Here is a 17,999-nt window from a genome sequence, read left to right on the forward strand (position 1 = left end):
GCCAGTCTTGACTCCTGGGTGTGCCACCTCTCTCCCTTTCATTCAGTGGGCCATAGAAAGCCTATTTATTTTTTTTTTTAAATATTATTGGGTTTCTAAAGTCTCCCTGAAAAAACAAAAAAAACCTAAAAAAACAGTGGGAGAGTAATATTGCCCTTTCAGCTTGTGTGCCAGTCTTGACTCCTGGGTGTGCCACCTCTCTCCCTCTCATTCAGTGGGCCATAGAAAGCCTATTTATTTTTTTTTTTAAATATTATTGGGTTTCTAAAGTCTCCCTGAAAAAAACAAAAAATACATAAAAAAACAGTGGGAGAGTAATATTGCCCTTTCAGCTTGTGTGCCAGTCTTGACTCCTGGGTGTGCCACCTCTCTCCCTCTCATTCAGTGGGCCATAGAAAGCCTTTTTTTTTTTTGCTTTTTTTAATATTATTTGGTTTCTAAAGTCTCCCTGAAAAAAACAAAAAAAACATAAAAAACAGTGGGAGAGTAATATTGCCCTTTCAGCTTGTGCGCCAGTCTTGACTCCTGGTTGTGCCACCTCTCTCTCTCTAATTGTGGGCCATAGAAAGCCTTTTTTTTTTTTTTTAATATTATTTGGTTTCTAATTCTCCCTGAAAAAAAAAAAAAACCTAAAAAAACAGTGGGAGAGTAATATTGCCCTTTCAGCTTGTGTGCCAGTCTTGACTCCTGGGTGTGCCACCTCTCTCCCTCTCATTCAGTGGGCCATAGAAAGCCTATTTATTTTTTTTTTAAAATATTATTGGGTTTCTAAAGTCTCCCTGAAAAAAACAAAAAATACATAAAAAAACAGTGGGAGAGTAATATTGCCCTTTCAGCTTGTGTGCCAGTCTTGACTCCTGGGTGTGCCACCTCTCTCCCTTTCATTCAGTGGGCCATAGAAAGCCTATTTATTTTTTTTTTTAAATATTATTGGGTTTCTAAAGTCTCCCTGAAAAAACAAAAAAAACCTAAAAAAACAGTGGGAGAGTAATATTGCCCTTTCAGCTTGTGTGCCAGTCTTGACTCCTGGGTGTGCCACCTCTCTCCCTCTCATTCAGTGGGCCATAGAAAGCCTATTTATTTTTTTTTTTAAATATTATTGGGTTTCTAAAGTCTCCCTGAAAAAACAAAAAATACATAAAAAAACAGTGGGAGAGTAATATTGCCCTTTCAGCTTGTGTGCCAGTCTTGACTCCTGGGTGTGCCACCTCTCTCCCTTTCATTCAGTGGGCCATAGAAAGCCTATTTTTTTTTTTTTAATATTATTTGGTTTCTAATTCTCCCTGAAAAAAAAAAAAAAACCTAAAAAAACAGTGGGAGAGTAATATTGCCCTTTCAGCTTGTGTGCCAGTCTTGACTCCTGGGTGTGCCACCTCTCTCCCTCTCATTCAGTGGGCCATAGAAAGCCTATTTATTTTTTTTTTAAAATATTATTGGGTTTCTAAAGTCTCCCTGAAAAAAACAAAAAATACATAAAAAAACAGTGGGAGAGTAATATTGCCCTTTCAGCTTGTGTGCCAGTCTTGACTCCTGGGTGTGCCACCTCTCTCCCTTTCATTCAGTGGGCCATAGAAAGCCTATTTATTTTTTTTTTTAAATATTATTGGGTTTCTAAAGTCTCCCTGAAAAAACAAAAAAAACCTAAAAAAACAGTGGGAGAGTAATATTGCCCTTTCAGCTTGTGTGCCAGTCTTGACTCCTGGGTGTGCCACCTCTCTCCCTCTCATTCAGTGGGCCATAGAAAGCCTATTTATTTTTTTTTTTAAATATTATTGGGTTTCTAAAGTCTCCCTGAAAAAAACAAAAAATACATAAAAAAACAGTGGGAGAGTAATATTGCCCTTTCAGCTTGTGTGCCAGTCTTGACTCCTGGGTGTGCCACCTCTCTCCCTCTCATTCAGTGGGCCATAGAAAGCCTTTTTTTTTTTTGGTTTTTTTAATATTATTTGGTTTCTAAAGTCTCCCTGAAAAAAACAAAAAAAACATAAAAAACAGTGGGAGAGTAATATTGCCCTTTCAGCTTGTGCGCCAGTCTTGACTCCTGGTTGTGCCACCTCTCTCTCTCTAATTGTGGGCCATAGAAAGCCTTTTTTTTTTTTTAAAATATTATTGGGTTTCTAAAGTCTCCCTGAAAAAACAAAAAATACATAAAAAAACAGTGGGAGAGTAATATTGCCCTTTCAGCTTGTGTGCCAGTCTTGACTCCTGGGTGTGCCACCTCTCTCCCTCTCATTCAGTGGGCCATAGAAAGCCTTTTTTTTTTTTGGTTTTTTTAATATTATTTGGTTTCTAAAGTCTCCCTGAAAAAAACAAAAAAAACATAAAAAACAGTGGGAGAGTAATATTGCCCTTTCAGCTTGTGCGCCAGTCTTGACTCCTGGTTGTGCCACCTCTCTCTCTCTAATTGTGGGCCATAGAAAGCCTTTTTTTTTTTTTTTTTTAATATTATTTGGTTTCTAAAGTCTCCCTGAGAAAAAAAAATAAATAAATTAGGTGGGAGATTAATATTGACATTAGTGCTTGAGTGACAGTCCTGCGTGTGTGTCATCTCTGTGATTTTGTGCCACAGAAAACAGAGTGTGTAACATTGTGCCTGATTTTCCTTGTGGTCTCACCAACCTGTTAAGGGATATTGAAATCATACTGAAGTTATAGCTCACCGTGTAAGTTGTTTGATAGCAACAAATAAAGTTACTTTGGTTAAGATTTTAAAACAATGAGGAAGTCTGGTGCAAGAGGTCGTCGTGGGCGTTCATTGTCAGCTGGTAATGATGGTAGTGGTAGTGGAGCATCAGGTGGTCGTGGGGATAAAAATATTCCACCTAAGTCTGGAGCTGTGGAGCCAGTTTCGTCGTCAGGCTACACAAGGCCTCGAACGCTCTCTTTTCTGGGAGTAGGAAAACCGCTTTTAAAGGCGGAGCAGCAACAGCAAGTTTTGGCTTACATTGCAGACTCAGCCTCTAGCTCTTTTGCCTCCTCTTCCGAAACTGGTAAATGTAAAAGCAGCGCGTCGCTTGTGGATGTTCACGGTCAGGGACAAGTCGCTTCCTTGTCCTCCTCAGCAAAAACTACAACAAGAGAGAAGGATGCAGCAGGCGACACAACGGGTCACTCCATGGAGCTCTTTACACATACCGTCCCTGGCTTAGAAAGTGAAACATTTAACAGGCCATGCCCATTACAAGTATATTCTGACATGGAGTGCACTGATGCACAGCCACAGCCAGAGTACTATGCTGCTCCTTTGACTCAGACCACCACATTGCCCTCTCAGGGTACAGATCCACAATCAGACCCTGATGAGACTATGTTGCCCCGCCACGAACGCTATACCACCGACCGACACAGTGACACAGACGAAGTTGCACACGAGCTCGAAGAGGAGGTAATAGATGACCCAGTTATTGACCCCGATTGGCAGCCATTGGGGGAACAGGGTGCAGGCGGCAGTAGTTCAGAAGCGGAGGTGGAGGAGGGGCCGCAGCAGGCATCAACATCGCAACAGGTTCCATCTGCCGGGCCCGTATCTGGACCAAAACGCGTGTCAAAGCCAAAACCTGTTGGAGCACAGCGTTGCCATCCGGTTAAAGCTCAGTCTGCAATCCCTGAAAAGGGATCAGAGTCTAGGAAGAGTGCAGTCTGGCATTTTTTTAAACAACATCCAACTGATCAGCGCAAAGTCATCTGTCAAAAATGTTCAACTAGCTTAAGCAGAGGTCAGAATCTGAAAAGTCTAAATACTAGTTGCATGCATAGACACTTAACCACCATGCATTCTCAAGCCTGGACTAACTACCAAACGTCCCTCAAGGTTGTAGCACCCTCGGCCAATGAAGCTAGTCAGCAACGCAACATCCCTTCCGTCACTGTAAGGCCACCATTTTCCGCACCACCGGCAGTATCTGTGCAGGTTTCTTTGCCAGCCAAAAGCAGTCAGGGTCAGGGAATCACCAGTTTTGTAGGAGGAAATATTGCATGTAGGGCACCGGCGGAAACAATACCGTCTCCAACCGTCTCTCAGTCTGCCATGTCCACCGGCACACCCGAAAGTTCCACGATCTACAGCTCTCCAGTCCAGCTCACCCTACATGAGACTCTGGTTAGAAAAAGGAAGTACTTATCCTCGCATCCGCGTACACAGGGTTTTAACGCCCACATAGCTAGACTAATCTCGTTAGAGATGATGCCCTACCGGTTAGTTGAAAGCGAAGCTTTCAAAGCCCTGATGGAGTACGCTGAACCACGATACGAGCTACCCAGTCGACACTTTTTTTCCAGAAAAGCCATCCCAGCCCTGCACCAGCATGTTAAACAGCGCATCGTCCATGCACTCAGGCAATCTGTGAGTACAAAGGTGCACCTGACTACAGATGCATGGACCAGTAGGCATGGCCAGGGACGTTATGTGTCCATCACGGCACACTGGGTGAATGTGGTGGATGCAGGGTCCACAGGCGACATCAATTTAGGGACAGTTGTGCCTAGCCCACGGTCTAGGAAACAGTTGGCTGTAGGCGTTCGCACCCCCTCCTCCTCCTCCTCGTCCTCCTGCAGAAGCTACAGCTCTTCCACAGAACGCAGTCGGCCAACCACTCCATCGGCAGATGACACTGTTGCACACCAGTTGTCCCATTATGGGCCAGCTACTGCCAAGCGTCAGCAGGCTGTATTGGCTATGAAGTGTTTGGGCGACAACAGACACACCGCGGAAGTTCTGTCCGAGTTCTTGCAACAAGAAACGCAGTCGTGGCTGGGCACAGTAGATCTTGAGGCAGGCAAGGTAGTGAGTGATAACGGAAGGAATTTCATGGCTGCCATCTCCCTTTCCCAACTGAAACACATTCCTTGCCTGGCTCACACCTTAAACCTGGTGGTGCAGTGCTTATTGAAAACTTATCCTGGGTTCTCCGACCTGCTCCTCAAAGTGCGTGCACTTTGCTCACATATCCGACGTTCGCCTGTACACGCCAGCCGTATGCAGACCTATCAGCGGTCTTTGAACCTTCCCCAGCATCGCCTAATCATAGACGTTGCAACAAGGTGGAACTCAACACTGCACATGCTTCAGAGACTGTGCGAACAGAGGCGTGCTGTTATTTATTTGTGGGAGGATACACGGGCAGGCAGTAGGATGGCAGACATGGAGTTGTCAGGTGTGCAGTGGTCGAAGATACAAGACATGTGTCAAGTCCTTCAGTGTTTTGAGGAATGCACACGGCTGGTTAGTGCAGACAACGCCGTAATAAGCATGAGCATCCCCCTAATGCGTCTGCTGATGCAAAGTTTGACGCACATAAAGGAGCAGGCGTCTGCACCAGAGGAAGAGGGAAGCCTTGATGACAGTCAGCCATTGTCTGGTCAGGGCAGTGTACAGGACGAGGTAGCGGGCGAAGAGGAGGTGGAGGACGAGGAGGATGATGGGGATGAGTATATTTTTAATGCGGAAACTTTCACGGGGGCACAGGAAATTGGTTGCGTGTCACGGCCGGGTTCTGGTTTTTTGAGGGACACAAGTGACGTAGATTTGCCTGCAACTGCCCCTCAACCAATCACAACCGGAGATTTGACAAGTGGAACTTTGGCCCACATGGCGGATTATGCCTTACGTATCCTACAAAGGGACACACGCATTACGAAAATGATGAACGATGACGATTACTGGTTGGCCTGCCTCCTTGATCCACGCTATAAAGGCAAATTGCAAAATATTATGCCACATGAGAACTTGGAACTAATATTAGCAACCAAACAATCAACTCTTGTTGACCGTTTGCTTCAGGCATTCCCAGCACACAGCGCACGTGATCGTTCTCACACGAGCTCCAGGGGGCAGCAGACTAGGAGTGTTAGGGGTGCACACATCAGAAGTGGCGTTGGACAGAGGGGTTTTCTGACCAGGTTGTGGAGTGATTTTGCTATGACCGCAGACAGGACAGGTACTGCTGCATCAATTGAAAGTGACAGGAGACAACATTTGTCCAGTATGGTTACTAACTATTTTTCATCCCTTATCGATGTTCTCCCTCAACCGTCATTCCCATTTGATTACTGGGCCTCCAAATTAGACACCTGGCCAGAATTGGCAGAATATGCATTGCAGGAGCTTGCTTGCCCGGCAGCAAGTGTCCTATCAGAAAGAGTATTCAGTGCTGCAGGGTCAATATTAACCGAAAAAAGGACTCGTCTGGCTACCCAAAATGTTGACGATCTAACATTCATTAAAATGAACCACAACTGGATTTCAAAATCTTTTGCCCCACCTTGCCCGGCCGACACCTAGCTTTCCTATGAAAAGCTCTTGCCTGTGAATTACTTTTCTAATGTCTAATTTGCTGCTGCAGATTGTACAGCATACGACATGTTTACACCTCCCTAAATGGCCAAACTCCCCACACGGGGCCGTGGTATCGCGACTTGGCGCAAGCACCCGTGAGACTGCTGTTTGTCTGAAGAGGTGGGTGTGCTCGCTTTTGGTTGACGGCATTGCTACTGGGTCCCTCATAGTACAATGTAGTGTCTCTGGCGGTGGTGGTGCGCACCCAACGTCAGACACACCGTTGTAACATGAGTGGCCCTGGGGCGGTCCCGCCGGCCTCAAGAGAGTTCCCCCCTACCCCAGCTCAAACTGGGCTCTACTACGTGCAAAATTATGTCGCACAGCTCCACCAATCTTTAGTCTATTCGCTGACATCATTCAATGTCTGGCACTGACAATACAAATTTGTAGACATCTATGATGCAACTTAAAGTAGTCTGTGTCTGTGTCCTATATTGGCACCATTAAATAGTTACTGCCAAATTACTATGTCAGAAACACAGCAGATGAGCCCACCCCTGTACCTAAGTATGCCATCTTTTTTTTTGTTTTGGTTGTTTTGCGAGACATTAACATCTATTTATATTTTGGGAGTACTGGGACAGACACTCCTTGCACTACTCCTCCACTCAGCACCAAGCTGCCTGCCCGTGTATCCATGTAACCGCTGTAAAACTGCCATGAGCCTATTGTTTGTTATTTTAGGCCTTTGATAGCCTGTCTGCGGTCCCTACTCCTCCACTGACCACCAAGCTGCCTGCCCGTGTATCCATGTAACCGCTGTAAAACTGCCATGAGCCTATTGTTTGTTATTTTAGGCCTTTGAAGCCTTTCTGCGCTCCCTCCTTCCACTAGTCCTCCACTGACCAGACCACTGCTGCCCGTGTACCCCTGGAACCAATTTTAAAGTGCCTACAGCCAGCCCATTTTATTGTGTTAGGCCTTCGAAGCCTGTCTGCGGTCCCTCCTTCCACTAGGCCTCCACTGACCAGACCACTGCTGCCCGTGTACCCCTGGAACCAATTTTAAAGTGCCTACAGCCAGCCCATTTTATTGTGTTAGGCCTTCGAAGCCTGTCTGCGGTCCATACTTCCACTAGTCCTCCACTGACCAGACCACTGCTGCCCGTGTACCCCTGGAACCAATTTTAAAGTGCCTACAGCCAGCCCATTTTATTGTGTTAGGCCTTCGAAGCCTGTCTGCGGTCCATACTTCCACTAGGCCTCCACTGACCAGACCACTGCTGCCCGTGTACCCCTGGAACCAATTTTAAAGTGCCTACAGCCAGCCCATTTTATTGTGTTAGGCCTTCGAAGCCTGTCTGCGGTCCCTCCTTCCACTAGGCCTCCACTGACCAGACCACTGCTGCCCGTGTACCCCTGGAACCAATTTTAAAGTGCCTACAGCCAGCCCATTTTATTGTGTTAGGCCTTCGAAGCCTGTCTGCGGTCCATACTTTAAATACTCCTCCACTCAGCACCAAGCTGCCTGCCCGTGTATCCATGTAACCGCTGTAAAACTGCCATGAGCCTATTGTTTGTTATGTTAGGCCTTTGATAGCCTGTCTGCGGTCCCTACTTTAAATACTCCTCCACTCACCACCACCAAGCTGCCTGCCCGTGTATCCATGTAACCGCTGTGAAACTGCCATGAGCCTATTGTTTTTTTATGTTAGGCCTTTGATAGCCTGTCTGCGGTCCCTACTTTAAATACTCCTCCACTCACCACCACCAAGCTGCCTGCCCGTGTATCCATGTAACCGCTGTAAAACTGCCATGAGCCTATTGTTTGTTATGTTAGGCCTTTGAAGCCTTTCTGCGCTCCCTCCTTCCACTAGTCCTCCACTGACCAGACCACTGCTGCCCGTGTACCCCTGGAACCAATTTTAAAGTGCCTACAGCCAGCCCATTTTATTGTGTTAGGCCTTCGAAGCCTGTCTGCGGTCCATACTTCCACTAGTCCTCCACTGACCAGACCACTGCTGCCCGTGTACCCCTGGAACCAATTTTAAAGTGCCTACAGTCAGCCCATTTTATTGTGTTAGGCCTTCGAAGCCTGTCTGCGGTCCATACTTCCAATAGGCCTCCACTGACCAGACCACTGCTGCCCGTGTACCCCTGGAACCAATTTTAAAGTGCCTACAGCCAGCCCATTTTATTGTGTTAGGCCTTCGAAGCCTGTCTGCGGTCCATACTTTAAATACTCCTCCACTCACCACCAAGCTGCCTGCCCGTGTATCCATGTAACCGCTGTAAAACTGCCATGAGCCTATTGTTTGTTATGTTAGGCCTTTGATAGCCTGTCTGCGGTCCTTACTTTAAATACTCCTCCACTCACCACCTAGCTGCCTGTGTATCCATGTAACCGATGTAAAACTGCCATGACTGCCTACTGTTTGTTATTTTAGGCCTTTGATAGCCTGTCTGCGGCCCCTACTTGCAATACTCCTCCACTGACCACAATGCTGCCTGGAGTGCCTGCCTGTGTATCCATGTAACCGATGTAAAACTGCCATGACTGCCTACTGTTTGTTATTTTAGGCCTTTGATAGCCTGTCTGCGGCCCCTACTTGCAATACTCCTCCACTGAGCACAATGCTGCCTGGAGTGCCTGCCTGTGTATCCATGTAACCGATGTAAAACTGCCATGACTGCCTACTGTTTGTTATTTTAGGCCTTTGATAGCCTGTCTGCAGCCCCTACTTGCAATACTCCTCCACTGACCACACCAATGCTGCCCGTGTACCCCTGGAACCTATTTAAAAGTTCATAGAGCCTAGTTATATATTTTATTTACTATTAATAAGGCCATGATGGACTACGCTGTACCACGCTACAAGCTAACCAGTCGACACTTCTTTTGCGAGAAAAGCCATCCCAACCCTCCACCAGCATGTAGAAGACCGCATTGTCCATGCACTCTGGCAATCTGTGAGTACAAAGGTGCACCTGACAACAGACGCATGGACCTGTAGGCATGGCCACGGAAGATTACGTGTCCATTACGGCGCAATGGGTTAATGTGGTGGATGCATGGTCCACAGGGGACAGCCTACTAAGTCTGTCTGCAGTCCCTAATTCAAATTGTCCTCCACTGTCTAAATCGGAACTTCCACCTTCTGGCTTTCGGCCTATAGTATCAGAAATTAAACTGCATTTGGCCTTCAACTTTGGTTAGGGCCTACTAACGGCTTCTGCCCCTCCCTGGTGTTGCCCTCAACTAAATAAAGCTGAGCTTCAACCTTCCGGCTCTCATTATGTGGTTTTAAAAAAAAAAATGGTGGTTAGGGCCTACTAACGGCTTCTGCCCCTCCCTGGTGTTGTCCTCAACTAAATAAAGCTGAGCTTCAACCTTCCGGCTCTCATTATATGGTTTAAAAAAAAAAAATGGTGGTTAGGGCCTACTAACGGCTTCTGCCCCTCCCTGGTGTTGTCCTCAACTAAATAAAGCTGAGCTTCAACCTTCCGGCTCTCATTATGTGGTTTAAAAAAAAAAAATGGTGGTTAGGGCCTACTAACGGCTTCTGCCCCTCCCTGGTGTTGTCCTCAACTAAATAAAGCTGAGCTTCAACCTTCCGGCTCTCATTAAGTGGTTTTAAAAAAAAAATGGTGGTTAGGGCCTACTAACGGCTTCTGCCCCTCCCTGGTGTTGTCCTCAACTAAATAAAGCTGAGCTTCAACCTTCCGGCTCTCATTAAGTGGTTTTAAAAAAAAAAAAAATGGTGGTTAGGGCCTACTAACGGCTTCTGCCCCTCCCTGGTGTTGTCCTCAACTAAATAAAGCTGAGCTTCAACCTTCCGGCTCTCATTATGTGGTTTAAAAAAAAAAATGGTGGTTAGGGCCTACTAACGGCTTCTGCCCCTCCCTGGTGTTGTCCTCAACTAAATAAAGCTGAGCTTCAACCTTCCGGCTCTCATTAAGTGGTTTTAAAAAAAAAATGGTGGTTAGGGCCTACTAACGGCTTCTGCCCCTCCCTGGTGTTGTCCTCAACTAAATAAAGCTGAGCTTCAACCTTCCGGCTCTCATTAAGTGGTTTTAAAAAAAAAAAAAATGGTGGTTAGGGCCTACTAACGGCTTCTGCCCCTCCCTGGTGTTGTCCTCAACTAAATAAAGCTGAGCTTCAACCTTCCGGCTCTCATTAAGTGGTTTTAAAAAAAAAATGGTGGTTAGGGCCTACTAACGGCTTCTGCCCCTCCCTGGTGTTGTCCTCAACTAAATAAAGCTGAGCTTCAACCTTCCGGCTCTCATTAAGTGGTTTTAAAAAAAAAAAAAATGGTGGTTAGGGCCTACTAACGGCTTCTGCCCCTCCCTGGTGTTGTCCTCAACTAAATAAAGCTGAGCTTCAACCTTCCGGCTCTCATTAAGTGGTTTTAAAAAAAAAATGGTGGTTAGGGCCTACTAACGGCTTCTGCCCCTCCCTGGTGTTGTCCTCAACTAAATAAAGCTGAGCTTCAACCTTCCGGCTCTCATTAAGTGGTTTTAAAAAAAAAAAAAATGGTGGTTAGGGCCTACTAACGGCTTCTGCCCCTCCCTGGTGTTGCCCTCAACTAAATAAAGCTGAGCTTCAACCTTCTGCTCCAAATTACCATTTTAAAAAATGCAATAGGCTTTTCCGGCCTACTAAAGGTGTCTGCCCCTCCCTGGTGTTGTCCTCAACTGAACAAAGCTGAGCTTCCACATTCTGGCTTTCGCCCTATACTATCAGATATTAAACTGCATTTGGCCTACTAGTGTGGTTAGGCCCTTGAAACAGTGTCTGCTGCTCTTGGGTTTGCTACTCCACTGAACAAAGCAATGCCGCCTGTTTAGTCCTGTTACCAATTTTGAACTGCATGTAGCCTACTTTATTCTTTGGCCCTATATCTGTTTCCTCCTCATCCTGCCCATTGCCCAGCCACTGCTAAATGAGTCTGCTGGTACATTGACCTAGACCACTACATTCCCCTTGTACTCTACACAGCCAGAATCTGTCCCTGCTGAAAGTAAGGTTCCCCTTCCCGCATGTTATACCACCTTACACAGGGACAAAGAGGAAGGTGCAGATGAAAGTGCAGGTTCCTTCATCAGGTGGGGGGGCATACTCGTTGGCGACGTCACTGGCACAGGGCCCCTCAGAGTACGCAAAAGTGTCGCTGCTGGTGGGAGGCGCCCCCGCCATGCAAACACACCGCCGTACTTTGAGGGGCCCTGTGCCAGTGGCAATGCGAACGAGTGGGCCCCCCCTGCTTGCTCAGGATCACAGCACTTGCAACTTTTAAATACTTACCTTTCCCTGCAACACCGCCGTGACGTAGTCCGCATTTCCTGGGCCCACGAAAAACTTGAGCCAGCCCTACTCCCCCCACAACTTTCCCCCAATTCCCTATGCCCAACTATTATTATACAGTTAATTAAGATTGGCAAGCTTCAGAAACAAGAATGGATGTTTTTGGCATTAAAATGGGCACTGTAGGTGTTTTCCTGGCCTCCACTCACTGCCGACTATGCTTCCCCATTGACTTGCATTGGGTTTCGTGTTTCGGTCGATCCCCGATTTTTAGCGATAATCGGCCGACTGCACTCGACTCGACTCTGGACAAAATCGGGTTTCCCAAAACCCTACTCGATCTTAAAAAAATGAAAGTCGCTCAACCCTACTTGTCAGGCCATGCACTCCATTACAAGTCTCAGAGACCCACACCCCTACATTAGGCCTACTTCTTAACTCTGTCTCCTGCTATGTCTCTTCTTTACCTGACACTAGATGACCAGGGTGAACGTGTTCTGTACTGTTATAGGCCGGTGAATTTTGGGCAAGGGAGGCTGTTATGGCAATAGAATATTTTTAAAAAAGGTACCCCACATTGGTGAAATCGCATCCTTGTTGGCAAAGACTTCATAACATTTGTGTACCTTAAAGAGCTCTTTTTTGTGTTGCCTGGTTGCTCACATTGGACACAATACACTTCATATAAATTTGATAAAGCAATGCTGTTAGTTTGGCTCTGTAGTTCATTACAAATATTTCTTTGTTCCACTATATTACTTTCTCTCCTTGAGAGCAAGAACTTTGGCTACATCAAATGTACAAATGGCAAATTTTCAAATGGCGATTTGGAATCCAGATTAAAATACTGTATACCAAATGCATTCAGACAATTACATAGCTGCATTTCTAGTAAAACATTTACAGATGTGACAGACAATGCTCATAGTTACACAATCTTGAGAAATGTTTGTTTATTCACTCCACAAACAGTTCTAAGACTCTATATGTTTGCTGTTTGTCATTTTAAAACATGAGGCTAAGTTCACACGTTGCAGAATTGCCGCGGATATTTCCGCAGCAATTCTGCGCCTCCTGTCGCGGGTATATCGCATGCAGAATTTGCATGCATATACCCGCAGAAAACTAGCGTTTTGCAAACATAATTAGCTTGCAGAATGCTAGAGTTTTCCAAGCGATCTGTAGCATCGCTTGGAAAACTGACTGACAGGTTGGTCACACTTCTCAAACATAGTGTTTGACAAGTGTGACCAACTTTTTACTATAGATGCAGCCTATGCAGCATCTATAGTAAAAGATCGAATGTTTAAAAATAATAAAAAAAATAAAAAACATGGTTATACTCACCTGCAGACCTCAGCGGCGTCCGTTCCTATAGCTGTTGTGCGGTGAAGGGCCTGAGATGACGTCATTGGTCACGTGAGCGGTCACATGCGGTCTCACGAACAATCACAAGACACTGACGTCATCGCAGGTCCTTCACCGCCCAGCAGCTATAGGAACCGAGGCAGCAGCATGCAGCGGAGAGGCCGGAAGACTGCGGGGGACATCGAGGGTGAGTATATCGCTATTTTTTATTTTTATTCTTTTATTTTTTACCAATTATATGGTGCCCAGTCCGTGGAGGAGAGTCTCCTCTCCTCCACCCTGGGTACCAACCGCACATGATCTGCTTGCTTCCCGCATGGTGTGCACAGCCCCGTGCGGGAAGTAAGCAGATCAATGCACTCCTATGGGTGCAGAATCGCCGCGATTCCGCAATTTTAATGAACATGCTGCGTTTTTTTCTGGAATGCGATTCCGCTCAGGAAAAAAATGCAGCATGTGCACAAAAAATGCGGAATGCGTTCTATTACATAGGATGCTTAATGGTAGCGTTTTTTTCGTGTTTTTATAGCGAAAAAATGCGAAAAAACGTGAAAAATATGCTACGTGTGCACACAGTCTTAAGGTTTACTGAAACTCTGCCTGTGGTGGTTTGATCTAAATCCTTGTGGCTTTTATACTCTAGGGGTTTATGTCTCCTCATCTGTGATGACTCCATGATATCTCAGTTTCATCCAACCTTGAAAGCTAACCACTTGAAGAGCTGGTTGAAACTAGAGTTACTACTTAGTGGAAATCACTATATACAATGCCTTGTGAAAGTATTCGGCCCCCTGGGACTTTTCAACCTTTTCCCACATATCATGCTTCAAACATAAAGATACAAAATGTAAATGTTTGGTGAAGAATCAACAACAAGTGGAACACAATTGTGAAGTTGAGCGAAATTGATTGGTTATTTTAAATTTTTCTGGAAATTCAAAAACCGAAAAGTGGGGCGTGCAATATTATTTGGCCCCTTTACTTTCACTACAGCAAACTCACTCCAGAAGTTCAATGTGGATCTATGAATGCTCCAATGTTGTCCTGAATTCCTGATGATGATAAATATAATCCACCTGTCTGTAATGAAGTCTCAGGTTTCTGTTTGAAGCACAGAGAGCATCATGAAGACCAAGGAACACAACAGGCAGGTCTGTGATACTGTTGTGGAGAAGTTTGAAGCTGAATTTGGATGCAAAATGATTTCAAAAACTTTAAACATCCCAAGGAGCACTGTGCAAGCGATCATATTGAAATGGAAGGAGTATCATACCAGTGCAAATCTACCAAGACCCGGCCGTCCCTCTAAACTTTCATCTCAAACAAGGAGAAGACTGATCAGAGATGCAGCCAAGAGGCCCATGATCACTTAGGATGAACTGCAGAGATCTACAGCTGAGGTGGGACAGTCTTTCCTTAGGACAACAATCAGTCGTACACTGTACAAATCTGGTGTTTAGGGAAGAGTGGCAAGAAGAAAGCCATTTCTTAAAGATATCCATAAAAAGTGTCCTTTAAAGTTTGCAACAAGCCACCTGGGAGACACACCAAACATGTGGAAGAAAGTGCTCTGTTCAGATGAAACCAAAATCGAATGTTTTAGCAACAATACCAAATAATATGTTTGGCGTAAAGGCAACACAGCTCATCACCCTGAACACACCATCCCCACTGTCAAACATGGTGGTGGCAGCATCATCGTTTGGGACTCCTTTTCTTCAGCAGGGACAGGGAAGATGGTTAAAATTGATGGGAAGATGGATGGAGCCAAATACAGGACCATTATTGAAGAAAACCTGTTGGAGTCTGCAAAAGACCTGAGACTGGGACAGAGATTTGTCTTCCAACAAGACAATAATCCCAAACATGAAGCAAAATCCACACTGGAATGGTTCACAAATAAACGTATCCAGGTGTTAGAATGGCCAAGTCAAAGTCCAGACCTATATCCAATCGAGAATCTGTGGAAAGAGCTGAAAACTGCTGTTCACAAACGACCTCATCAAACCTCACTGAGCTCGAGCTGTTTGCCAGAGCCCAGTGAGTATTTTCAGTACATCTGGCACTTGTAGTACTTCCAGTACTTGTTAATCGATATGGCATCTGGTAGTCCTCACTAGTAGGTTCCTGTCTAATCCTTGTGACTTGAAGTGTTGCAGTGGAATTCCTGAGAACCTGCAGAATTGACATTTAGCGAAGCTCTTCTCTCTTCCCAATTGTGCAAGTAGATGGAAATCCACAAAAAAACCCCACAAAAATCAGGTTTGGCTGGCTTGGCCAAATGTTAAATATTCTTATTTTGCATATTTATTTAATCAGGATTCTTTGCCAGATACAATACTCTTAAAGAAAAATGTCATGATATTTTCATAAAAAATGTAGTGGTAAATAATAACCACATTACAGCAAAGAATAAAATAGGTGAAATAGTTACAAAGAGATTGTCCATTTGTCCATATCAAAGTTTGTTCCCCATCTTTCCTGAGATTCTGAATGGTAAATGGCGTCTGTCCCTGTCATGGAGTATGGTAGACGTCTTCATAAGCACAGCTACCAGCTGTTCATTCCATCTGTCTGGAGTCCGTAGAGAGTGAAGGTGACAATCCCCAAGTGACCGCCCCACCCTCCTCAGAGCCGTGATTATATATATGTTAACTTTTACTCTGAGCTAAAGATACAGAAATAGCTTTTGTAATGGCAGCAAAAGGCAATATGCTCAGTACAGAATTCAACAATTAATAATTAATATTTAACATAGGCCGGATTCCACTAGTGGGCTTTGATTTTGACACCTATGACTTATAGCATTGTAATTGGCATCTGTAATCAGGACCTGGTTCTTTAATTGACAGCTCGCTCAGCTTTCGTTAACCTTATATCTGCAGATAAATATCATTTGGACTCTTGACAGGTGTTCAGTAGACATGCTTTCAATGTACAAGTTGGGAATTGACTTTTAATACAATGGAAATGCTAAAGCAATAACATTTTAATTATTACAGGTTAAACCCGGCTCTAGCTGTGCAGTATTTGGTTTGGGAGGAGTCGGCTTGTCAGTGGTTATTGGATGTAAAGTGGCTGGAGCATCGAAAATTATTGGAGTTGATTTGAACAGTGAGAAATTTGCAAAAGCCTTAGAGTGCGGAGCCACTGAATGTATCAACCCCAAAGATTATGACCGCCCTATCCCTGAAGTGTTGGCAGAGAAGACTGATGATGGAGTTGATTATGCCTTTGAGGTCATTGGAAACACCGAAGTCATGGTTAGTAAATGAACTGTTATGAGAAGTCCACACATTCTACATTTTAGTATATCTTTAATTCTCATTCATTTGTTTAGGAATCTGCTCTGTATTCTTCTCACTTTGCCTGTGGAACCACTGTAATTATTGGACTAGCTCCTTCAAATGCCAAAATGACTTTGGATCCAATGTTGCTTCTTGCTGGTCGAACCCTAAAAGGATCATCACTTGGGGGTAATACATTATGCCATGAAATCAAGTAATATAAAGTAGGAGTTGAGAGAAGCTTAATATGGTTGTGAAAAAAAATTAATAAACTATGTAGGATATCTCCTGTGATATATATCTACATAACAGCCCTCAACTATCACAAGTCTTTGATAATAATGGTTCTCTCATAGAACCCCTGCATCCACTATCATTATACCCCAGTGTTTGAGTTTAAGTGTCATGGCATTATGGATATAACTTACATATCAAACAAACACATTTGGGGATATCTACAGTATGACAGCATGCCGTAAAGACAAAATGGAGAATAGCTTTGATCACAAGGGGCCAACTACTTGGACCTCCAGGGATCCTGACATCGAAGCTCTGCATCTAACTTCTCAATCATGTGGAGAATAGCATGTGTGGTCCCCACTTTATTCGTTGATTATTGGACTGCCAGGAAAAGCCAAATGCTGAACTTGTCAGTCTCATAGAGCAGAGGCCACACATGAAATTCTCTGCTCAATTCAGAACTGAGCTGCAAAGCCCAATTCTCAGGGTACCAGAGCCCCAATCTCGGGATTCCTGGGGTGGTCAGTAGGTTGTCTTCTTTCATAAGGATAGGTGATAATTTGCTTTTTCGAGAATAACCCTTTAAAAAAGCCTTATGTAGAGTGTCTCAAAGCCAACTGATGGTGTAGAAAAGTAAAAAGCATGCATCGACCAATATTAGAAAATGTTTCCACTACCATAGTATACATAATAGCAAAGTAGCATAATATTTCTATAGCACATAGCATAACATTTTTTTAAAACAATGGTACACAATAACAGTGGCAGGAAAAGGATTAGTAGCTTCAATAATGCATGAGATGCATCTGGCCTTTTTTCTTCTAGGTTGGAAAACCAAAGAATATGTACCAAAACTTGTGGATGAATATATGAACAAGAAATTTAGTTTGGATAAGCTTATAACACACAAATTACCTTTTGAGAAAATCAATGATGGATTTCAACTTTTGCACAATGGAGAAAGGTATGTATATATCCAAACTAGTGGGGATATTCATTTCAATAATTGACAAATTAATAGGTTTACATGATAGTACACTCCTCAACATTGAAAAGGCAACAACAAGAAGGAAATGTTGTGGAATTAGATAAATTGCAGGATGGATAGACATATTACAGATTTGCAAATTATAAAAAAAAGCCAACAACATTTTCAAAACATCTGTATATAATGAATATGAGCGCTACATGCCAAAGCACACCCACTTACTCGCCTTAGCATGCTAACAGTGAGGATATTAATGGTAGTTTGAGAAATATTTTGCACTACTGAATGCACTTGGGGATGCAAAAAATCGAGATACACTACATGTAGCACCCTTTGTCGACCAACATCTCAGATATACTCGATGAAAGATAAATCCGAAGGAGATGCAGGCCATGGTAGCACTTTGAAGCCATGCAAGCTGGTCTGAGTAGCACAAGCAACATGCAGTCTGGTGTTGTTATGTTAAAAAACGGCTCCTGAAAAAAAACCTGGTTTGAGGACTTGGTGGGTTTGGTTATTACTAGTGTTGAGTAGT

At 44.3% G+C, this 17,999-nt stretch overlaps 1 protein-coding gene across 2 annotated transcripts in view; it reads left to right on the forward strand.

Annotated features, from left to right (window-relative positions):
- The window catches only part of LOC143788214 (alcohol dehydrogenase 1-like), a 124,503-nt gene that overhangs the window by 85,290 nt on the left and 21,214 nt on the right, over positions 1–17,999 (forward strand). For both annotated transcript variants that reach the window (XM_077277717.1, XM_077277708.1), the window contains exons 6-8: positions 15,952–16,212; positions 16,290–16,425; positions 17,302–17,440. In XM_077277717.1, the coding sequence (XP_077133832.1) occupies positions 15,952–16,212; positions 16,290–16,425; positions 17,302–17,440 (536 nt within the window). The remainder of the gene's footprint in view (positions 1–15,951; positions 16,213–16,289; positions 16,426–17,301; positions 17,441–17,999) is intronic.

Source organism: Ranitomeya variabilis, chromosome 1 (assembly GCF_051348905.1).
Source record: "Ranitomeya variabilis isolate aRanVar5 chromosome 1, aRanVar5.hap1, whole genome shotgun sequence".
NCBI lineage: Eukaryota > Metazoa > Chordata > Amphibia > Anura > Dendrobatidae > Ranitomeya > Ranitomeya variabilis.